Source organism: Pogoniulus pusillus, chromosome 17, assembly GCF_015220805.1.
Source record: "Pogoniulus pusillus isolate bPogPus1 chromosome 17, bPogPus1.pri, whole genome shotgun sequence".
Lineage (NCBI taxonomy): Eukaryota > Metazoa > Chordata > Aves > Piciformes > Lybiidae > Pogoniulus > Pogoniulus pusillus.
The window spans coordinates 12768589-12792768 of NC_087280.1; the positions used below are offsets into that span (position 1 = coordinate 12768589).

At 39.1% G+C, this 24180-nt stretch overlaps 1 protein-coding gene across 4 annotated transcripts; it reads left to right on the forward strand.

Moving 5' to 3' along the window:
* Positions 1 to 1570: 1570 nt before the first annotated feature.
* On the forward strand, positions 1571 to 23659 carry GABPB1 (GA binding protein transcription factor subunit beta 1). 4 transcript variants are annotated; one of them, XM_064157704.1, is made up of 9 exons: positions 1571 to 1664; positions 8189 to 8296; positions 9070 to 9237; positions 9727 to 9921; positions 10965 to 11076; positions 11444 to 11557; positions 14775 to 14960; positions 15695 to 15810; positions 20484 to 22258. In XM_064157704.1, exons 1-9 carry the CDS (start codon positions 1662 to 1664, stop codon positions 20634 to 20636), a joined length of 1155 nt encoding a protein of 384 aa, XP_064013774.1. In that variant the 5' UTR covers positions 1571 to 1661; the 3' UTR covers positions 20637 to 22258. The 4 variants fall into 4 exon arrangements, with proteins under 4 accessions (XP_064013774.1, XP_064013775.1, XP_064013776.1 ...); XM_064157705.1 differs by having other exon boundaries at positions 1651 to 1900; XM_064157706.1 differs by lacking the exons at positions 1571 to 1664; positions 20484 to 22258 and adding exons at positions 5884 to 6950; positions 22681 to 23659.
* Positions 23660 to 24180: the final 521 nt, after the last annotated feature.

A 24180-nucleotide genomic window follows, 5' to 3' on the forward strand; every position in this document is an offset into this window, starting at 1 on the left:
ACGTTGCTGTGTAGCACTACTGATAAATAAAAGACTTTTAAACAAGAGAAATCAGTGTGCTTTTTAATAGAAGGTATTGGATTGTTTCATTAAAACAGACTCCTATGCAGTGCTAATGGAATACATGCAGGTCACATTTTTCACCTCTGTAAAGGATTTTCAGTAATACAGAACATTTTCCTTTGCACTGCAGCTAACACTACAAGGCATTTCTGCTTGCTGGTGTACACTTGTAAAGACATTGTGGTGTTTTCTCTATCTAGTGCTACTCTGTAAATGAAAGCCCATAATATGGCAAGCTGAATGTTTGTTGGGAGACAAACACACTTGCCAGCAATGGAAAAGAGATGTGATGAAGGCTGGATTTAGTATTTCTATATTCTGGTGGCAAGTGACAGCCCCAAGGTGTTCAGACTTGTTGCCTAGTGCTGCCTTCTGGCTAATCACTCCTAGAAGTCAACAGATCCCTGACCCAGGTGACAACCTATAAAACAAAGGTGAAGGGGCTTTCCAAAGAGTGCATGGAGAAGTCTTCCCTGTAGACTAACTCAGATCAAAAATACTGCAAGAACTGCAGAGTCCTGCCAGGGTGGAGTAAACCGTGTCACCATACTCGGCCAGGAGAGCTGTTCTGCCATCCTTTGAAAAAGACAATTTTTATTCCTGGACTGAGTAGGTCTATTTCAGCAGTGACTTGAGGAGTCACTTCTGTGCTATTTTTGAGATGATTTTTATTTGGAACGTGGTAACGTGTGTTTTGTCAAAAGTTGTGTTAGGTAAGTCAAGGGCAAAAAATAATGAATCTGTAACCAATACTGTTAAAAGTATTTCTCTAAGTATATCCAGTTGGTGTAACGACCTCCAAAATAATCGAGTGGAGTTTTGTGTATATTATCCCCTCAAAGGGTTGTGAAGCCCTGGATCCGGGTGCCTAAGGCAGTGGTGGAGTCCCCATCCCTGAAGGGTTTTCAAAACCACGTGGATGTGGTGCTAAGGGACATGGTTCACTGGTGATACGGCAGTGCTGGGTTAACAGTTGGACTTCACAAAGTTCACGGTCTTTTCCAACTAAAACAATTCTGTGACTCTATCGATTATGGGATCTATGCTTTACAGTGGTATCCGAGAACTCTGACTTGGAATATCTTTGGAAGAATGCAAGTGTGACCATTTTGCGTTGCTGAAACAAGATCTGGAGAAACATTTCAGGCTGTCAGGTCCAATGCCAATTTAGGAGCAAAGGCCAGAGTTCCCTACCTCTGTGATCTCAAAGCACAGCTAAAGCCCTGCCTAGGGGAGGCAAGGCAGAAAAGGCCCTGCCTAGACAGCACCCTCCCCTAGCAGCAAAATCGGAGCCCCAAGAAGCCAGGGGGGCTGGCTGACGACTCTCTACCCTATTTCTTATGCTGTGAGCCCCGCGGGAGGCTCCCTCCGGCGCGCTGATAGCTCGCCCCCACCCACCGCGGCCTCCCGAGGGCGCCGTCCGGGCAGCGCCCTGCCCCCCGCCGGGCGGGAAGCGGACGGAACATGGCGGTCCCTCCAGCGCCTGCTTCCCCGCCTTTCCCCGCGCCGCCGCGCATGCGCAGAAGGAAGCGCAGAGGCCGTATCCCTCCGCCGAGCCCCTTTTGTCGGGGATATTTCTGTAATAATACCTGCACCCCATGGTAAGTGCCGGACGCCCCTCGTAGCGCTGCCCGCAGGCGGCCCCCGTCGCCTCCCGTCCGGACGCGGGCTGGCGGCGGGGCAGCGTGGTGCAGCACGGCGCCCCTCCCTCTTGCTCGCCGTGTCCCTCCGCTAGGCGCAGCGGGGACTTTTGTGTGGGGCTTTTGGGCGCCGAAGAGCGGCGGCCTCCGGCGCCCCTGGTTGCTGTCGCGGCGGCGGCGGCTGGGCCGGCAGCACGGTAAGGCCCCATCCCCGCGCCCCGTCTCTCCCTCACCCCCCCCGGGCCGGCCAAGCTTTTCCAGGTCAGTCTGCGCCTTTGTATAGGGCCCTGTTACCGGATGTGGAAGTTGATCTCTTCGCTGGTAAAAAATAATTCCACTTCCCCCGGAACCCGGCGCCGCGGCTCCCTCCGCAGCGCCCAGCCCAGCCAGGATTTCCTGTTGGGGAGAGCGGGCGCGCTGGCCGGCCTTCCGGGGACCCCGCCGCGCGGGGGGCGCGGGCGGCACTGGCGGCGGCCTGGGCCGCGGCGGCGGCCTGGGCGGCCCGCGGGGCGCCGGGCGCGGCCTGTGGGGCAGGGACAGTGCCGGGGTTGGGGGCCACCGCGCAGTCGGCGGGGTGGGGGGACGGGTTGCTTCGGGGCCCAGGTGCCCGCAGCGGCCCCTCTCCCGCTGCCGTGGCTGTCACCCAGGCCCGGGCGAGCGCGGCACGCCCGGTGAGGGGCCCAGGCGGTAAGGGGCAGAGCGGGGCCCTGCTTGCCCCGCGTTTTTAACTGCCGGCTAGGCCCGTCTGGACTGCGTGGCGACAGTCTTGGGCTTCGCGTGGGGCAGAGTGGCCAGTTGGTGTCACGGCCCAGCATCCTGGGGGTGGCAGAGGTGTGTGATGGACCTTGGCGCCAAAGGTGCCCTAAGGAGAGAGAAGCAGCTGAGGAGGGAGGAGAGAGCACTTCCCTCCTCTGCGGCGTTCCTCACCCGGAATCTGTAACTCTTGTTTTGGACTCAATAAAACGTGGGTTGGGAGCATAAACGTGGGATAAGATACGTTCGTTTGGACTGTTGTCTTTTGTTTCCTAACAGTCAGAGTAGTTTGTTGGTGAGACAAAGATAGCACGTCAGTCAAATCCGCTGTAGGAAGTCTTCAGTGCTTAGAGTTAAAAGCAGTTTCACGTTGTCCTTTACATGCTTATTAGGGTACCTTTAATGGGAAACCTTGCATATTGGAGCTAAATGTTCTAAAAGTTGTGAATGAACACCTCGGAGTAATTTAGTTTAATTACTCATGACAAGATTTTAAAGTACTAGTAAGATGAAGCAACGTGGTTGAAGTGTGTATGCAGACAGAAGTAAGAGTGCATAGATATGCTTTGAAAATAGGATTAAAAGACAATACCTGGCAGATGAGCATACACTGGGTGTAGACTCTTGTTCATGACCCACTTTCTTTTCTGAAAGCAGTATTCCGTGGTTTTGTAGGCCACCCAAACTGTTGAGGAAGTTCCCTTGTAATAAAATGGAGACTCTAGTAAAGAGGCTGGTAATCTTTGTTTCAGGATGTTTTTTCTGTTTCAGTTAACCTGAGGCATGCTTTTAAGGCTGTGGTACAGTTCAAAGGTACATAGATTCTTCATGTCAGTCATGGCTGCTGTAACGTAACCTTTTTGCTATTTAGTTCCAAACTTACCTTTGAAAGTGCTGTAGCTCATTGGCAGTGCCAGCACAAATCTTGGTTGATGCCAATAGTTTACCCATGTTGCATAATAGTATTTTTCATAGCTGCTGCATTTTGTTGCAGATAGTGATCAAATCTGCACTCCTAGTTAAGGACAAGATTTTTCTACAATCTGGGTTATTTAATGGTGTTATCTTGATAATTGGTGCTACTTTAAATTAATGTGTGATCCTAATTGGGGGAGAGACCTGCACAAATATAAGCTTGACTATTTTAACCATTAAGCTATTCAAGAATATCTTTGCTTTTCTGTCTCTTTTCTGAGGTATTTTTCATCTGATGTGTGCACAGTCCAACATGGAGATCATGTTGCTGTCTAAACAAACTAGAGAGAACTTAATTACAAACACAACACAGTCATACAGGAAACTTGAAAACACTGGAGTTAAAGCTGACTGCTATTAATGCATTAGTGCAGTTTTCATTATCATGATAGCAGTGTGGATACTCTAAGCCTATGATATTTAAGATTTGAAGCATGACATGTGAAGTCATTGTCAAAATACATTAGAAGGGTATAATGCCTTAGGAAACAATACAGTTTACCCTGTGCAAGTTGATATAGTTACTATTAAACCATATGGTAAAGTTCATATCAAAGAAGATGCCAGCACACAGAAATACACCTAGTTTTTAAGTGGGCTTTCCAGTTCCTTTAAAATTACAAACCCAATTGAAATAGAAAAAAGACTTTTGAAGAGTTGTTCTGAGTTTCAGTGTTGCACTGCTCTGTCCACATTAATCAGACACTTTCTAATGATTGAAGTAATGATTGCTAACTATTTACATGCTGTGTATAAAAATACTTTTGCCCCTGCTATGGATAAGTATACAATATTAGTCAGAAATGACTCTTCTGAATTTCTGGCAATACTATACAGCATTTCTGAAGATGATGCCTAGTTTGAAATAGTGGAAAGAAAACCACATTCTGTAAAGGACATTCATCTTTCATATGTAATGAGTGTGAGAGATGAGTCTCAAGGTATGTTCCAAGGACAATTTTACTGCATGTCACTTCAATAGAGAAACCTGTTAAATTAGCATTTTATGAAACTTTGTCCTGTTTTTTTAAGAATTACTGCAAATCCTTATTATACACACACAGCATACTGATTCAGTTTTACCTCCAGTAAATTGCACTGTTGAAATCTATGCTCTTCTAGCATATATCTTGTAGAGGAGCGTGCCTTGGTAAAAGTACACAGAGAGGCTGCAAGATGTTCACTTTAACAGACTTCGTGCAACGGCTGTTTTGTGCCTGTTGATTTTGACTAGCTGACGTTCAGTAATAGTCTGGGTCCAGGATCCCTGGGGTAAGACATCAGCCTGAAAGGTGCTGCAATATTTTAAACCAAACTTGACTTCATTTGGACTGCAGACTGCTTCTCTCTTGTCTGTGATATGGTACCTCAGGCTTCTCAAGCCTTCTGTTTTTCAGCTCCTTCCCCACCCCTGCCCCCTTCCCAACCCCCGGAGCTCATTTTGCACCCAGCCTTGCTTATGCTCTGCTCAGGTGCTGACAGCATGATTTTCAGAGTTTTATAGGGTGTATAGAAACTTTAAGATGGCTACGAGAAAAGCATTATGATTGCTTAATGAAAAGAAGTAAAATAGTGATAATAATCCAATGTAAATCTTAATTACCAGTTAATTGTGGCATTTGGCTAATGATACTGTCTAGAAGGCGTTGGAGTAATGAAATGTGGAAGTTTGAGAGGTGGTTAATGTAAAGAAGTCCAAATGAAACAGAATATTTTCTGTATTTACTCAGTTGTAAACAAAACCCTCTGTTCACACAGTTGTGTAGGAGCTGTTAAAAGTCTGAAAACTCACTGCAGTAAGAATAACTGTAACAGCTTCAAGACTGTTTCAGTGCCATTGATGTTTTTATTGTCTGAAAGAATCCTCTTATAAAAGCATTACCCATCTGTCGTGCTAGCCAAGCCTGATGACAATGACATAGTTACTGAAGAGCACCCTCTAACAGTTCAGTGGATTTGATTTGCAACACGGCATGGAGTAACAGCAGTACTTAACTAAAAGTGGTGTTTTGAAATGGAGATCTGATTTCAGTTGTAAATCTGTGCTGTTGTGCTGTATACAGAACTTATCCTTTGACAGTGTCACTGGCTGTTGTAACTTTTCTAAATTATCTCAAGAGAGCAGCTGGAGAGTTTTTCTGGAATAGGAAATTCTGATGCTGCGTACCCTTCTTGTTACGTACTAGCAGTGCAAGAGAACGGGGTGAAGTGTGGAACAAGGGCTCTCTAACCTTTCATTACTGATCCTTGGAATGATCTGCCAAGTAGAAATCAGCTTTGGGTCGACCACACAAATGTTGTGGATGCCAGTGTTCGTTGGTTAAAATTGACCGCATGTGTGAATTGTGTTGAAAGGTCCACTCAGTTGCTAGTTTTAGTGCACTATAGACGTAGATGATTTTTGAGTTCGTGTAATTTTGCTAGGGTTTCCATTTTCTTCCACTAGATGGCCCTCGCATGCTTTCAAGTACTTTGTGACAACTGAAACTCGTGCTTCAGTTCTAAACCAAATTTCTGTTGTTTTTACTGAAGTTAAGATTTCTGCGATGCTTTGTGCTTCTTTAAAACACACACATTTTATATCAAGAGAGTGTTTGCTAATCTATGTAATAGGTGATATGAGGGGTATGATCTTCCGTGTCCCTCTTTTTCCTTGATTAGAACATTTCTTAATGAGTGTAATAAAAAGCTGTTTAGTTTTGCATTGCGATGACAATTGATGTACTGTCACTCTGTTAGGGTGTTCAATGGTAGTGGTTCAGAGTGACTCTGAAAAGGTGTTAATCTCAGGCTGAAGTTTGTCTCTAATATATACTGGGAGTGAGACTTGTATTTTGCTGGCCATTAAAAATATTCTCGATTTTTCTACACAGTTTTGCTAACAACTTTGCAGTTTATTTCACCAATATAGGTGTGGTCAGTGGGTTATGAATAAGTATAGTTGTTAAATGTACAGACTAATCCACCTTTTTTCATTTTCTGACAAACATGAAGTATAAGCTTATTATCAAGGCTGTCCTTTTGGTTATTAGGGAAAGGCAGGTAGGCATAGAAGGCAGCGTTTATCATGAAGGTGGTTGGATGGTGGAGTGAAGCTGAAAAGCTGGTAGAATGTTAGTACACAGAGACGCTTCAAACACAACAGGAGTGAGCTCTGCATAGCTTGAGCCTATTGGACCAGCTCTGACTGGAAGCTTGAACGAGATGTCCTGTTACTGTTTTATATCATTACTCCAATAGTAGATTTTCTCTTGTTCCTGTTCTGTTGGTCTATTCATGTTTTCCTTTGGGGCTTTCTCTTTGTGGAAGACAGTCAGTTGTTACCCTTTCCTCTGTATCTGACTCTGCTCCTTTTCCACTGTCAGCGTTTGTCCTGTTGTGCTACCTTCCTGCTCCTCTTTCCTTCCCTGACAGGAGACAAATCATCAAGTCCATGTGTACTAGAAGGATGGAAATAAGTGGAGTGTTACTTTGATGAAAGGGATATTACTGCCTGCAGTCAGTTCGGTAGACAGAGAGGTAATCTGCTCCAGTTCATGGCTGTACTAATAATACACATTGGAGTTCTCCATTTGCAGTATTTGCCTTCCTTTTTAATTTCTTCCAAAGTCAATAAACTTTCAGCTTATTGAGCAATATACCACACCGATTTTTTCCATTTGAGCCAGGTGCAGAGAACTTTCTAAATACATTGGTTTTTCTGATAGAAGTGTATGTTTAATGGGATTTCTCTCTGAACTGATGTCCTTTGTGTACAGGCTTCATGGCCTTGCAACTGCTGTTATTAGTGGTACAGGGTTAACTTGGCTTGTGACTGGAAACAAAACTGATGAAAGCAATTCCATTCTCAGTGTCATGATACTGGAAAATATAGATACATTATTAACCTTTTAGTCCTATATTTTGGTTAGTAGAATGAGTTATGGCTTAGTTTTAATTTTTTTAATAGCAAGCATGAAGTAATGGGTTTAAAGATATATTATACTAGGAAATCATGGGCACAGCAGAAACATGTCATTTTTCTACACAATTTCACATGCTCTGTATTATGTGGAACTTTGAGTACTATAAAAGGGAGGTTATCTAAAGCTGACACAAACGTTTTTTTGTTTAGTATCTCGGTCATGTCTCAGAATTTTGCACTTAACATGTTTTTAGCAGCTGTAGAGAGTGAAGCAGTGTGTGTTTTCAGGTGCACGTTTTATTTCCTTTATACGATGTTAGGGTGAACAAAATGAAGTGATAGTGATGGACACGATATCAGAAAGGTGTATTTCATGCCTGCCTAAATGTGTTTACATAGTGATACCTCTTAAATAGATGTAGGTGTTTTGGGTAAGTCAATATAGTGCCTTTGGGTGCGTGACATAGCAGTCATGATGTAGCACGAGTCAAGAACTGGACAGAGGTGCAGAAGGTTGTGGCATCAGGTGAGAGATTCTAAACCGCTTTCTGGTGTAAGAAATGTGCATCCAATTCAGCTAAAATGAGGTCTGATAAAACTTTGCAGTTGCTATCGTGACAGCATGGCATTTACTGAAATGTTCACCCTACTGTCAGGTTTATTTGACGAAAGTAATTCTCAAATCAAGCTGCTTATTGCAATCAATAAAGTCTATTCTCATGGCTAAAACACCAGTGGCAGTTTCTGAACTTCTCAGAGTAGTTCAGAAGTAATTAAAATTTAAGTGGAATCTGTGTGCTTGAAGTAGTATTGATGTTATTTTTTCTTTATATTCCTTTATGTCCTTCACTAGATGTCACTAGTAGATTTGGGAAAGAAACTTTTAGATGCTGCACGAGCAGGTCAAGATGATGAAGTTCGCATTTTGATGGCAAATGGAGCACCTTTTACCACAGATTGGGTAATGAGAACTTTTTCAGTATTTGGTAAATCATGTTTATTTTCGCACTCGAAGAAGATATTGTCTATTTCTTCATACGGCCTACTGGTTTTAATAACAGACTGTGAATAAAATTGATTTTTAAGATGAACTTCAGAGTGGTTAATGGAAAAAAAGCAGTAATCATCCTCTAACTTACTGCTTTTATGCATTTAGTACAGTAAGAGGTCTGACTTAAGAAGGAAAGCCCAGCTACCTAATACGTGCAGCTGAGAGTTCCCCAATACAGGACCTCTAAGCTGTCTCTTGGAGGTGCCTTTTTTGAATAGATTGTATAGGGAGATCAGGTACTTAAACCTCTACGGTATTTACAAGCCCATAAAAGCTTTACTCTATCTTGGCCTAACTTTTAAGTTGACCGTGTTTTGAGTGGGAGATGGAAGTAGTGATTTCCAGAGATCCCATCCAGTGTTGGTATACCATGTTGACCAACTCTAAAAATGGGATCAAGACCTTTAAGATGTCACACTTCAAAATGACAGGAAAAAATGTAACACAGACTCTAAAAAGTTGCTTCTAGTGAGCTGTGTTTAGTGTGTTACGATTAATTTTAGAAAACTAGTTTCTATTTTTTTCTTCATACTCTGTAGAAGTCCCAGCAGAGTCCTTTTCCTGAGATTGCCAAGGAAAATTATTTCAAAATGGTGGCCTGACACTTGAGTTTGATAGCTCCAGAATAAGAAGTATTTTGTGCTGTTATTTGCTAAAATTCCTCTTTTTCTGTTATGTTGCAGCTGGGAACATCTCCTCTTCACCTAGCAGCACAGTATGGACATTACTCAACGACAGAGGTGCTACTGCGAGCAGGTGTAAGTCGAGATGCCAGAACCAAAGTGGATAGAACTCCGTTACACATGGCAGCATCAGAAGGTCATGCCAGCATTGTAGAAGTCCTGCTTAAGGTAAAAACTGCTGAAAAAGGTCTGAAGCAGGGATATTACCATGGTTTATGACCAGGTATTTCAGTTTCCTTTTTCAGTTGTGAAACCAATAATGAAATAATGTTTATACTATATGCATTGGGTACTTTATTTTCCTATTAAATTGTCATTTAGTATTAAAATCATCATTATTTCAGATTATTTATTGCTGTTGTAAAATGAGACTGCTTCCTAATTTTTCATTGTGTGTGTAGAAGCTTTTAGAACCAAGACATATTATGTGTTAGGGAATTTTAATCCTTTGATGTATAATTTGTTTGGTAGTTAATAACTCTGTCAATGTAAGATAACAGGATGAATAATGATGTGTAAGATATAAAATGGCTAATGACAAAGATGCAGTGTAAGATAACTGATGGATAAAGAGAATTTTTGCCTTCATTCTGTGACGAGCACTGTTGATTTCATATAATTCTAATGACATAGGTTATGCAATGGTCTTGTTTGTAGCATGGTGCTGATGTTAATGCAAAGGACATGCTCAAAATGACTGCACTTCACTGGGCTACTGAACATAACCACCAAGAAGTTGTAGAACTCTTAGTAAAGTACGGAGCAGATGTTCACGCTCAGAGTAAATTTTGCAAAACAGCGTTAGATATTGCAGTGGACAATGGGAATGAAGACCTTGCAGAAATATTACAGGTAACTTTTGATTTGTTGTTTAATAGAACTTGCAGAAAAGTACTTGTTCACATGTGTGATTTACTAAGCTTTTAATACAGCAGCTGTGAGACCGTATATTGACTGATAATGCAGAACTCCAGTCCTGTTCATGACGTGGAAATGAGATTAATATTAGCAAATAGTTGGCTGAAGGAATTTTCACCACCTGCAATGTCAAGGATGACTGTCCTTTATTTTCTTACATTTGTATATTGTACGCAGAATTAGATGAAGTCTTCCCTAGGCTGCCACGATGTTTTGACTACCCTAGTGTTCAACTGGCTCCAAATACAGATTTTTGTTTCCTCAGAATTTGAGATTGGAAGAGATGACTGCTTTTCTTAGAAAAACAAGTATTGAATGGTTGGGGAAATGATGGGGATGGAGATACAAGATATTTCAGTGGAAATGTGTACTCACTGTTTATTTGCCTGTAAGAACACTATTGAAGTGCTATGCATTTATGAGAAAAGAATGGAAAGCAACTGAAAAGTACCATTATACTACTGTATAACTCTGCTGTTTACTTACGTCTTGAGCTGTATAAACTTCCAGTTTGTTCCTTTAGCCTGCTTTTGATTGCAGAAAGGATATAGTGAATAAGTCAATAATTCAAAGACAGAGAAAAAGAAGACTGCCACCTACAATTTATGGCAATTACTTAGGTACTAGAGCTGATTTTCATGGTTTGAAGATGCTATTGAACTCTTGGTTCTTCAAAACTATTTTAGACACATGATCTTGCATATTTACAAAAGGATTTAATGGTTATATGGTCCTTTTTGTTTACAGTAGGTGATAAGGAGAAGTAGTGGTGTGTCATACTTCATTTCAACAGACATTTTGTCTTTAGATTTCAGCCAAAAGAGTTATGTATTTAGTGCACAGAATGTAACAGACTGTGTGTATACTGCATGAGATCCTTCCTGTTTGAGTGGAATGTGCAATAATTCTAGTTTCTACAAGGTAAATAACCTCATTGTACCTACAACTGGAATGTTGTTACTACTTCTGTCCTCTAGATTGCAATGCAGAACCAAATCAATACGAATCCAGAGAGTCCGGACACTGTGACGATACATGCAGCAACACCGCAGTTTATCATTGGACCTGGAGGAGTGGTGAACCTAACAGGTCTGGGATCTTCTGCACATACATCAAAAGGATGTATAGATGCCTATAGGATAGCTACTCAGATTTATGGTTTAATTGGTTTTTACCATTTAGTGAAAAGGATTGAGGGTGGTAAGAACAGAGTAGCTGTCATGTTCCTCTTCAGTGTTTGTCTTACAGATATCCCAGTACTTAAAACAGCATCCTTCACAGAGATAAACTATAAGAGGTTGTATTTGCTTAACAAATTTGCCTTCAGAATAGGACTTCAATTCAGCAGAATGTTGCAGAAAACAATGTGTGTTAGAAGCTTTGGTGCAGTAATAGTAAAAAAGAGGATTTCACTGGTATTAAACTTATGAGCTAACTTTGTTTTTCATCTTACTAGATGAAACAGGAATGTCTGCTGTACAGTTTGGGAATTCATCAACGTCAGTATTAGCCACATTGGCAGCTTTAGCAGAAGCATCAGCTCCACTGTCTAACTCTTCAGAAACACCAGGTTAGAAAGCTAAGTAATTTTTAACCTCATTTACTGAATTGAAAATACATAACTGGCACATTTGGAGATAGAGTTCATACAGAAATGATATTTCCTTTAACTTGAAAGGTTGCCACATTGCTATGTGGAGTTATTTCTTACAACTGGTGTTTGTGGGCCTAATTTGAGTAGCATGCATTTTGCTGAAAGCAATCGTGATTCAGGAGATTGAATTTACATCTTTGTCTACATACAGCTTGGTTGCATTTGTAGGGAGAATGTTTTTATTGAACACTTTCTGCTAAATATTGGAAAGTGCCCCCTAATGTTAGTTGCTTATCTACTTTGTCAGTAGTTTTCTTAATCTTCGTTTAAAGGCACAAGAACATTTGGTGATCGTGATGTGCAGTTTACCCATTAGAATGTCTGTGGGTCATCTTTTTCAACCTAGAGCCATTTTACATGCCTTCATAATAATGTGTAGTGATTAGTATGTGGCTCTTCAGGCTGCCGTGCTGTCATGGCACTTGAGGTAAATTTCTGGGCCTGTCAGAACCTTGTGTTTATTGGGAGGCAGTCCTGCCTGCCACAGATCGGAGTTTATCTAGACGTTTTTGAAGAAGTGAATGTGTTTTGCCTTTGTAGTGATGATAGCCAGTATGATAAATTTTGCAGAGCTAAGATACTTTGTGTGGCCGAAGTTTTTGGTGCTTAAAAATTTTCACAGAATTCATGTCTGCAGATGACATCATTTTTAAGGATAGAGTTTTCATATTTAAGTGTTTAAATCCTAGAGAGTTTTGATAAAGTTCTTTTCTTCTACTACTTCTCAATGCACTACCTAAGTATCATAACATTGTGTCTATACTTCAATATTGAAGGTGAAGTGCATGAATCAAAACCAGATTGCAGTGACTTCTGTTACAGAAGAAACTGCTGGTATTTCCAGTCAATATGCTTCAGTGAAACTTGGATGTAATTGTAGGAGAGAGAAATTCAAGAAGGGATAACATGAGGTTATGGTGCATTAAATGTGTATCCAGGACTTAGTAGCATACTTTGTGACCAAGTGTTCTCATGTTTCATGGCCCTACCCTTGCAGTCATGCAATGTAGCGTGTTACATGTCAGCAAACTACTGAAGATGAAAATTGAGAGGAGACAGATGACAGGCAGGAAAGAATAAGCTTGATTTCTTGTTGCTTCTGTTTAGGTTCTGTCTCTTTCAAAGTCAGTGTTCTGTGCTCTTCCCTTCAGTTCCACGTCCTACAGTTAAAAACCAAAGCAACAAAGGTGCTTCTCACTGAAGCTGAATAGATGTTTGCCTTTTTCAGTTGGTACTCAAAGTGTATATAAGGACATGGACATTACTTAAAAATGTGGTGCATAATATATGTATGTACTTCATGTTAAAGAAGAGTCCTATTTAAGATGTGTATTTGGAATGCAGTATTTGTTGTAGATGTTAGAATTACTGTGTTAGTGCATGTGCAAGTATTCTCACATGCTGCAGAAGAAAATAATGCACATTAATGCAGAGATTCTTGAAAATGATAGTGCAGCTACTTTCAGTGACTTCAGACTTCCTCAGCATATGGAGTAGTGTGGTAGCCAATGATTGTAGGGATATAGAAGCATAACGAGAGGAAGTAAAGAATAATGACTATTTATGGGGTTATTTTTATATAGATTAAGTTCTTCTTGGACAAGGTCTTCCTTTATCTTTCAATGTCTGAAGAACTGGTAACATTTGTGATTCAGAAATAAGGGCCCAGTGTTGAGTTTGGAACTGAAAGATCAAAGCTACTTGTTCCAGCAACTTTGAATTTTTGTCATGGTGATCTTTCTTTCTTCTGAGCCTGTGCTTGGAAGCCAAATCAAGTTAAGTCTAACAACATTTACTGATGTAGGACATAGTGGTTTAGTTTGCTGAATAAACTCTGAATGTTTAAGTAGTACTATAAGACAGTAGTCTCAGAACATAAAAGATCTTTGGAAGACAATGACTGTAGTCATTATTTGAACTGCAGAGTTATTTTTGTATTAGATTGTAATTAACTTAAAAGATGAAAGCTTCAGGGTTACCTCTATCTTTTATCATCTTGAACATCACAACACAGTCTATAGAGTTTTAATTTCATCTGTGTAGATAGAAAGCACTCTGTTTGTTATTTAAATCAAAGGCTTTGCTTTTACCCTGAAAAACTGCAAATAAAATACAGAGTTAGTGTGCTTGAAATTATTTGATTGTGCTGCTAGTGTTCTTGCTCTGTCCTAGTATCTCATTGCTTTAAAAAATAAGGGTGGTAGTGCAAACTCGCAGTTATCATGACTTGCTCTATACACTGTATGTGTTGTAGTTATGAATGCAGTCTTTCCCTTATTTTTACCTTACTTAATAGATGTCATATTGAGCTGTGAAAGTTCACTGCTGTGTACTCGTCATCAAATCATAAATTTGAAATACCAAGTTGAGCTGGGATTTTGTTTTCACTTTCATCTATGGATTACATACATACAATGTTTATTTTGCTTTTTAAGCTTTAATTTTATTCATCAAAAGGTGTAAAAATACCAATTCTCAGAACTTTTCCTTCGCTCCTGTTTCATACTTTGCATAATAAAGTCGTAGTTACGTTTGAAGTACCCATGTAGTACAGACAAAAATTGAAGATTTTCCAAAGGTCTTCTGGTCTCTTGCTGTCTTGAAGACCACCATGGTAAGCGAGAAATAGTGGCTAGGTCCAGTGGTATACCTGGCAAGACACTGATAAATGGATAGTTTCAAACAAGTGTTTAAAGTTTGAGGGTTTTGTTGATGGTTTTAATTTTATTTTGTTCTTAATTCTGCTGTTAGTTTAACAGTCCAGCTTGGTTACAATGCAGAAGTTATTTGTGTTCTTAAAGTAAACTATTGTTCTTGCAGCTGTGTTAACACTGAGGCCAAATTGTCAGTCCTAAGTGGGGTGGATCTGTTAGTAAACATGCTAAAAAAAAATACTATACTGAGCAAAGCAAACTAGGATTGAGCTGTATGTATATTTAAATGTCTCAGTGCTTTATATTGGGCTGGTGAAATATTTCTGTTAACAACACTCTATGTAGTAATGCATAGTGAGGGAGTGGATAAAATTTAAAAAAACATGGAGGAATTTTTTTCTCAACTGCACAAAAATACATTTGATATCTTAACATTTAATTTCTATATTTACTTAATTTCTTTACTAATTTATTGCTAGTTGTGGCCACAGAAGAAGTTGTGACTGCAGAATCTGTGGATGGGGCTATACAGCAAGTTGTCAGTTCTGGAGGTCAGCAAGTTATTACTATAGTTACAGATGGCATTCAGCTTGGTAATCTGCATTCGATTCCAACCAGTGGTATAGGGCAACCAATCATTGTGACCATGCCAGATGGACAGCAAGGTGAGTGGAAGCATACATGGTTTGAGCTTGAGGAGCTGTTCTGTTTATGGTGGTAATAATGAATTTACGTGCAAATAGCTTGGACCACGTTGTGTAATTATCTGTTTAAAATTATTCCTTCTCTGGTTTCTTCATGAGGACTCCCAGTGTGGAGCTAGAATTTTATCCTGGAGACAAATTACTTGATTCACAGTCTGTCTGAAGAGGTACAGCTAGTTAGCAGAAAGCGTGAATGTGTGTAGGTAGTAATTGAAGTGACAGTTATGACATTTGTTTGCCAGATGGTTGTATGAGTACATCGAAGCAAAATTTCTCTAAATCCTTAATTTTTTTCCTTTAATAACTACTGGATTTTCAGATTACCTAAAGTATTCTAATTAATCAAAATTAAAAGACAATTTTGTACTTAATATTTGCTGAAGAACTGTTATAGTCTGCTGCACAAGTTACAGAATTGCCACTCATAACTCTGCTGCAGTTCTCTTCCATGTCAGTGAAAACTAACTATTATAGACCTTAGTAACAGACAATTAAAAATTATTTAGTAGCCTGCAAGCAGCTACTAAAGATTTAAGTAAATTTTCCCCTTGCTGACTTTATAATGCACTTCATTGTGTTTTCTTAAAGGAGAGCCTCTGCATTTAAATGCTGTTAATAAAATGACTTGCATTGATTTTATATAGAGCAAATATAAGTACGTTTACTTCAAACAATATGTGCAAATATGTTTTCAGTATTAACAGTCCCAGCAACAGACATTGCTGAAGAAACTGTGATAAGTGAAGAACCGCCAGTGAAGAGACAGTGCATTGAGATTGTTGAAAATCGTGTGGAGTCTGCAGAAATAGAAGTAAGGAGTATATTGCGTGATGTGTGTTAACCAGAGCATTCATCATAGAGTATCTGTGGGGTTGTGTGTGGTGGTCTAGAGTTTGATACCTCTGTTACCACAGAATGAGGTGTGTGAAACAATGGCTTGTTCAGTCTTCTCTGTTACTGGAATTCATCTTTTACAAAGTTACTGTAAAAAAAAGAATATAGGAGGGTTCTTTGCTTCATCCTCTGGTCACACATGTAAAAGTGACACAAATATACAATAACTCCCCCCCCCCTTTAAGATCACTAGGTAGTTTTTTAAAACTAAGTGCTGATATATTCTTGAGTAACCTGACTCTTTCTACTAGCACTGAATGAGAGTGCTGTACCCTCATCTTTCTGTTATGACCGCGTTTGTCCTGATTGTGAGATCGTACTTTTAGCAATGTTTCCTTTCCATTCATGATAGCTAGATAACTGTTAATGGAAATGTGAAGCAGGAAGATTCTGTGTTTGCCAGTTTTTCTGTCATTTTTAGTTTATTTTGGTTTGATTCTGGAGCAGTTTACTACTACACATCTTTGCACCATCCTGTTGTGTTTTCTTTGCATTAGGGTACAGAAGACCTAACAACATGTAAGAGATTTTTTTATATATATGACGAATAGATGTAGCTGTTCAGTTTAAAATGGAAAAGTTTTTATATATTAGCCACAATAGGTCAGCCATCTCATTCCTTCTTTTCTTCTCACTGTGACAACCAGTTTTGGTCAAAAGTTTATGAAAATTGCTGTCTGCCTTGAGTAGGCTGTAAGTTCTCATTCTATCAGTTTCATGTTTCATTTATTAAAGGTTGTATTCTTCAGTTTGTTGTCATATTATTGAATTGTGCCTAACTGAATACTTTTTATTGTACAGCATGTCCTGTATGTTATCCATGTTTAATAACAATAACTATCACCTTTCATCACTTGCTTTCCCTATCCCTAAGTTGTCACATCAAATACTTTTCACCTTTGCAGCTTTGTGGTCATTACAGGTTACCATGACAGTTGAAATTTTCTTGCTGCAGTTTTTTTTATTGTATGACTGTTACAATAAAAGCATGTCTTTTGTTCACACTTTTAAACATCTGCCTGAATTATTTGTAAAGGAAATTAGGTTTCCTTAAGTATTTTAATAATTCTGTTAGGTGAAGTAAAAAAAAAAAATTGGTAAGAAATAAATTGACTTATTCCTAATCACAGACAGTTGGTATGACAGTACATAGGGTTGTTTTAAATAGATTACCAGTCTCAATTATATATTGTAAAAGTGTTTCTCAAAGTTAGGAAGAAGCTAGTTTAAATGAATTAATTTATCTGTTACTTTTAAGTTCACGTTTTGGTGACTGACTTTGCCCCTACCTGTACAACTGGAAATGTACATTCCAAGCTCTGCCTCTGTGAAGTTGAGTTCAGAAGCCTGACTGTGACTCACAGGGGTATGTGCTATCTTTCTTTGGCAAGAGGGACATTAAAGAAGTGCACGTAAGGTTGGTTCACTTCAAGCTGCATCATCATAGAAGGTGGTGGATATTTGAATTTGGAGGCTGCTCCTCTAATATTTTCTCCTAACATAGAAAACCTTTATTTTGTGATTTCTTTGCCTCACGGGTAATTCATTCCTTTATTTCATTGTAAAGAATTGATTTAAAGTGAAGAGTACTTTCTTCAGCTCTTTTAAAGTCCTAGTGGGTGAACATTTAACTGTAGTACAAAAGTCTTTAAGTTGAACGTTCTCCCAGTCACAAATTTCCTGTGAAAATAATATAAATAACTATAAAGCTTTAGTGGATTTTGTTTGTTTCTTGTAGGTCTGTTAAGTTCAAACATTTCAGCTCATTTTGAGGAGTCATAGCAGTCTTCTTCAAACCTAGAATGGCAGCAGAAACCCCTCTTACATGGATACGCTTTTTTTAATTTTCATGCATAATTCATTAGCATACAGTGATTTTTATTTTCATTCTTGAATTTGACTGTTTTTCCCATGTTGCATATTTGAAAGGTGATGTGCATTGGAACCAGGACTAACTTTTCATTAGACTGAAAAAATAGTTATATTAGTGTGTTTATATCCCTGGGTTTTCTGCTGTTAAAAAAAATACTTGGTTTGGTTACTTTAGTTATGAGTGTTCTTACTGTCACTGTATAAACTGTTAAGAGAAGTTGTGTCATAAAAGTCTCTGATAAAATGGAATATTCCTTAGGAGCATTCAGGATCTTCTAAATTGATTTTCACATGGATAGGTTTTTACACTGATACAAAAGGATTTCAGATAATTAGAACACTTCAAATTCTCTTCTAAAGAATGCCCTAACAATACTTTCTTTGTTTGATTTCATTAATAAACCAGACATAGTCCTCCTTACTCTAAATGTCAAAGTTAAGGGACTGCTATTCACTGCTCGTTCCACTGCAGATCTGCATTGCTCCTCTAGAAGCACTGCTTTCTTTCTGCTGCTTAGTATACTTGATAGGACTGTGACTGTCTAAAAACTCCACCTGTTAATTGTGGAATTAATCTACATGCACTGAATTGCTAGTCTGTCTGGTAGGTTTTATCTTGAGACCTGGGTGCTTTTCCCTGTTTTTCTATCCCTTTCTTAATGTGCTATACTGCTTATAGGAACTTGGCTCTATTTAGCTCTTCTGTAGGAAATAATCATAAGACATGGTCTGAGAACCTCTCCACCCCCAGGTGATTGCAGTCCGTGTACACTCCATAGTTGTGATTGCACTTTGCTTTTTATAATGCACCACAGAACCACTGGATGTTGAGCTACTGATGGTTCTTACTGTTCTGCAGCCCAGTAGATAAAGCAGCTTTGCTTCTTGCCAGTATTAGATTTCTGACATTTTTTATATGGCACATTCATGATGTAAATAATGCCCTGCTCAGGATATCCCAGAGCTCAGTACTCTTGAGAGAAAGGTTGTTTTCCACCAACTTTCTACCCCATGAGGCTATTTTACATAAGATACTGGGTGTGCTTACATAAATAACAGTGTTTTGTTTGGACTGGTGATGGAACATCACTGGTGTATTTCAGATCCTTTGAGATGTAGACTCTGCTGTTTCGTTTGGCATTTGTCAGTTTAGTTGCTACATGGGTTTGCCATTTATAAAATTACTTAAAAATCAGAATCCAAATTTTCAGAATTGGAAGATGAATTTCCTTTTCAAATAAGTAATCAAGACCAGATGAGCTCTTATTTTATTAGCATGTGCTTCAAATAAAGCAAATTCTAGCTAGCTTACTTCAGCTCTTAAGCCCTAAATAAAATCAAGTTGCAGGTAGTTTGTTCTGTTCTGTATTGTAGCTGGTCTTTGTAACCTGTTAGCAACATCTTCCTTCACCTGTTGTTTTTGCTATGCAGATGCTGCTGTTAGCAATGATCTGATCAGCATGTCATTATATTCCAGCACATTCAGCACAGCTTGTGACTGTGACAAGTATTGAGAACAGCAGCAAGTAGGAGTGAGGCAGAATATTTCGTATTTTCAGACTCTGACCGTGAAAATATGTGAGTGCATCGAAGAGAAGAGAATAGAGATGCTGTTATGGGAGTGTCAGGGAGAAATCTCTAAAAACTTTTTGAGCTATTAAATGAGAGTGTGATACAAAACTGCCGGGATGACAATAAGATGAAAAGGCAACTTATTTTCGCTAGGCAACAAGTTTTGATAAGAGTTGTGTTTTTCTGGGAATTAGCTTGCATCTCTGATAACCTCCTTCCTCTGGCTTACTTAAAACTGAAGTGGAAATAATGATTTGAAATCAAATACTACCTTACTCATAAAAGTATGATACACTGTAATAAAATGACATTTGGATGAACATCAAAACACAACTGTTTTCCAAGCAAATTGCTTTTCAAGTTGGGCTCAGTGCAGCATCAAACAAAATGACAGTACATACGTCACTAGAGCTACAAATACATTCTCCTTAGTTCCTACAGCAGCTTCATAGGAAGTGGCATTTCCTGTATTATTCTGCTTAAAAAATGTTTTATAGCCATCCCCCACAAATCAGTATGCAGGATGGAGCCTTAAGTTTCTCCTTTTGAAATGAACAAAAATTACCTAGTTAAATCCCTATTAATTCATAAAAACGTGGTTTCTTGTGGATGTAATTATACCTCTGGATGGCATAGTATCAATTACTTCAGATCACCTCATTTAAAAATAAGTTTTATATTTACAGCCAGGGGCAGCTGTCACTTTCCATGTTTTCCTTACACTGTCTGATCATAAAAACAAAGCAACAAACCCAGAATGGGACAATTCTATTAGATTGGATTCCAATGAGAAGAAGTAACAAAGGAAAATGAATCATTGGAAAACTGTTAATATGTTAGTATTTGGTCACTATGCTTCCACATTGCTCTTTCCATGAAGACTTGCTTGGTGTCTTTGCAGCTAAAGAAACTTGGATTTATTCTGTTTTCACTTCAAGACTTGTTGTGGGGAGTTGTCTGATGTGGTAGTTGATGAGTAATTTACACAGCAGCATTCTCATAGGTTTGCCTGAATAAGAGCTGAGCGGTGTCTACATGATACCCTAATGCTTGAGCTGCATGTAAAGGAAAAATTACAAGTACTTGCCATATTAACTTGTAGTTGATGTGTATTTGACAAAATGTTGCTGGTTCTGTTTCTGATAGGAAAGAGAAACTCTTCAGAAGCAGCTGGATGAGGCTAACAGAGAAGCACAAAAATACCGTCAGCAGCTTCTAAAGAAAGAGCAAGAAGCAGAGGCCTATCGGCAGAAGCTAGAGGCAATGAACCGCCTCCAGACTAATAAAGAAGCTGTTTAATAAAAAATGAACATACTGCAAATCCTGTTACTTTCCAAAACCTGCAGTACAATCTTGAACTGTACGCTATATGGGTGCAGACACAGGATTCCATAATAGAGAAGATGCTACAAGTTGATAACTGGACTTAAACCATGAGCTCTGGTGAATTTCTTGTAACATAAAAACTCTGAATTTAGAAATTGTGAAAAGTATTTAAAATGAAATACTGTAAATAGTTGTTTTTTTTACAGTTTCAAAATGAGTTGATAAATCTTTTTGAAGGGATCCAGAAACACGAGAAGCCGATGTTTTTGTGAAATTTTTGATTTTAGTATGAATCTAACTTCTGAAAAACAGAACAGTTTTAAGGGTGATGTTGATTTAAGCTGACAACTTGAAAATTATGTGACAAAATTAATTAACAGTTATTTCTATATGGTAACAACTTAAACTCCTCCGAGTAAGACATTTCCAGGTGGAAATCTCTGTGCAGCTTTAAGCAGTTGTCTCAGATTCTCTGAAAACCATTTTTGTTTTTGTTTTTTTTTTTTAAGGTGGTGAAATTTTTATATTTAATTTCTGATATATCCAAGTAGATTGACATGTATATGAAGCTAATATTTTTTAAACTTTTCGTTGTACATATGCTGCATGTTTTTATAATTTCTACACATACATCTTGCATAGGTATTTTTCAGCAAGGGTGAGGAAAATTATGAGGAAAAAAAAATGTTTAGCCTGTAGGTCACTTGAAGTAAGCTAGCAGCCAGTTCTATCATGGATGGTGTATTTTATGGAAGAATGTATTTTTTAATGAAAAAGAACAACAACAAAATCCAAATTTATGAAAGACAACTTGCAGTTTGGTAGTGGAGGCATTGAGAGTTACTGAACTTTACAATGTTCGTACAGCAAAACTGTAATGAATAGAAAAGAATGTCTCCACCAGAATGCAAATAGTAGTTTACACATTACTCCCTTTTTCTCAATAGCCTTGAAATGATTTCTTTTGTTTTCTTTTTAACAGAATTTTGCATTTTAACTGTGCAACTGGTCAAGTAACTTTCTTTTTTTAATGTTGTAGTGATGCTCTTCTTATCTGGCATCATTGTTCTTCACTGTGATACTGTGTTTGGGTGCGTCTGTGCAGTAATCTATTATGCTTAGGATTTATATGGCACGTTACATCTTCAGAGCATTGTAAAATCTTTTAAGGAACCCTTACTGTATTGCCTGAGGCAGGTAAGTGAGTGGAATTGTCTCAGTTTTATACCTGGTGAAAGTGCAACACAGGGAGTGCTAAATGACTGGCCCAAGACCACAGGAATCTGTGGTAGACCTGGGAGTAGATCTCGGGAGTTCTGGCTTCTAGTCCTTTGCTTAGACTGAGCTGCCTTAAGATTGTTCAGTGCTGTGTTACATGAATTTTTGAACTACTGTGCAGATTTCTTTTTTTTTTTTTGTAAGATAAAAAAAACTTTGTGCTTTGCTTTGTTCCATGTTTCACTGCTTTTATGGAATTGTTTATATAAACTTCAGCAAAAAGTCTAGTTTACCTATATTGTACACAGAAGAATTACCCTTAAAACTGTACTCTGGCCTACTTTTTCTATTTTACAATTAAATATCTTTTCCACATATATATAGTGTTGAAGTGATTCCATTTCACTTGTTTCATATGCATGTTGTAAGGTTACAGCTGTTCTCAGGCATTTAGAAAAATAGGAAAACGAGTTTTGGGCTTAGAATGACCTTCAAAGGCAGGAGGGGAGGAGTGGGGAAAGAATTGCATTATACAAATTAAAATCTTCCTGCTCCAAAGTTTATCTTGGGTGTATGGAATTGGCAGTTAGGAGAAAATCATAAATATCCTAGTTTTGGTGTAAACTTGGCAGGTGGCAAATTCTTACCCAAAAAATAAGAGGGGAAAATGTGGAAAATCCATGGTGATGTGTTTTAGAAGAATTATTTTCAAGGGTGTAATTATGCTCAGCTGGTACTATGAGGAAGGAAACTCTGCAGTGGCTAACTGGAAACTGCTATATTTTGGGATGTGTTTCAGAAACTCTCCGTTATGTCAGCAGCAAGTGGAGGAGCCAGCTAGTCAAGCTAAATGTGACCAGAGTAACGCCTTTGTCCTCGCATCGCACACACTTAACTACGGTTCGGTCTCTGCGCACTCTTAATGACGACAAGATTTCAGCCTTAGGGCTGGGACAGTGGTAATGGTCACCTCCACATGGAGGATTTCCCACGGCTTTGACAGCACAGACCTTTGTATCAAATGATGAAAAGAACCTGTTCTATTCATTCTGCTTCCTGTGAGCAAATACTCTGTTCCTCATTGTAACAAAATCCTTCCTAGTGCAGGGTAGCTATAGCAAAAATTTATCACCAGCAGTATTTACCTGACCTGTAATTCATTATCATCTATTTTATTCTAGCTCTGAACAGGACCTGCTGTTTGTTCTCTTCCATGCAGAACTAGAAACGAGGCTGACAAAGCCATCACCTCTGAGCAAAAGCCATAGGGTATATGTCACATGGAATATTTATTGTGTAGTTTAGTTACGAAAACACTATTAAAAGTATTGCTCCTTATTTGCTGTTCCACAGTGAAATCACAAATGTGATTAGCTACCAGCTTTCTTTGAGCAGAGGTCCATGTATTAATGTAATGTATTAGTTACTTGTAACGAGCTAGAATCGCAGTTTTCCTTGTGTTCCTGTGAACCTCACAGAACCACAGAATGTTAAGGGGTTGGAAGTGACCTCGAAAGGTCATCTAGTCCAACACCCCTGCCAGCGCAGGATCACCTGCAGTAGGTCACACAGGAATGCATCCAGAGTTTTGAGAACTCTGAGCTCTTCCTGAGTTGGTCTTGAGCTGGATGCTGCTCCTTTCTTGCCACTATTGTTCCTCTTTATGGTAGCATTCATTAACAGTGTAACCGAGAGCGGTTCATAGATTGATATTAAGTGTGCGGGCATCTTATTTTTGTTTCCAGAGAAGTGTGAGATAAAGTAGATGAATATGCATATGTTATGGATCTTTCCAGCACCATTTTTTTTCAGCGCCTTCTTTATCAACTTAACAGTTTTATTTCAGTATATTAATCTGATGTGCATGTATCGGAGCATCTGTGTCATATCTGCAAAACGGTTCTTTCTCCAGTATCTAATCACAGCAGAAACTGGGGAAGGTTTTCACACTGTGGTGTGGAAAGTACTCTGTGGAGAAAGAGGCAACAACTTCCTAGAATAATGAAAGTGTTCAAGACGCATTATAGTACATGAGGCAGAAAATGAAAGCTGTTCTTGACAGCCAGTATGATGAGAACAGACACTGCTATCATTTAACAGATGAAGGGTCTGCCTAGCTTGGTACTCTCTCTCCAGCAGAGCCAGCTCAAATCAGAAGCCCAAGGTATGGCAAAAAACAGGGCAAGCATATATTGTATTGCGTAATCATTTCTGGTGCTTAGTCCCAAAGTTCTACCTCTCCCAGTCTGATACCAGTGTAGAGCAAATGAGTTTCTTCTGGTAAAGCTAAATGCTCAGC

Coding starts and splice junctions, on each gene's coding strand:
- GABPB1 (XM_064157703.1), top strand. CDS start 6,906: ATGAAAGGGATATTACTGCCTGCAGTCAGTTCGGTAGACAGAGAG. Junction 11,077..11,443: donor AGGAGTGGTGAACCTAACAG/GTCTGGGATCTT, acceptor TCATCTTACTAG/ATGAAACAGGAATGTCTGCT. Junction 11,558..14,774: donor TAACTCTTCAGAAACACCAG/GTTAGAAAGCTA, acceptor ATTTATTGCTAG/TTGTGGCCACAGAAGAAGTT.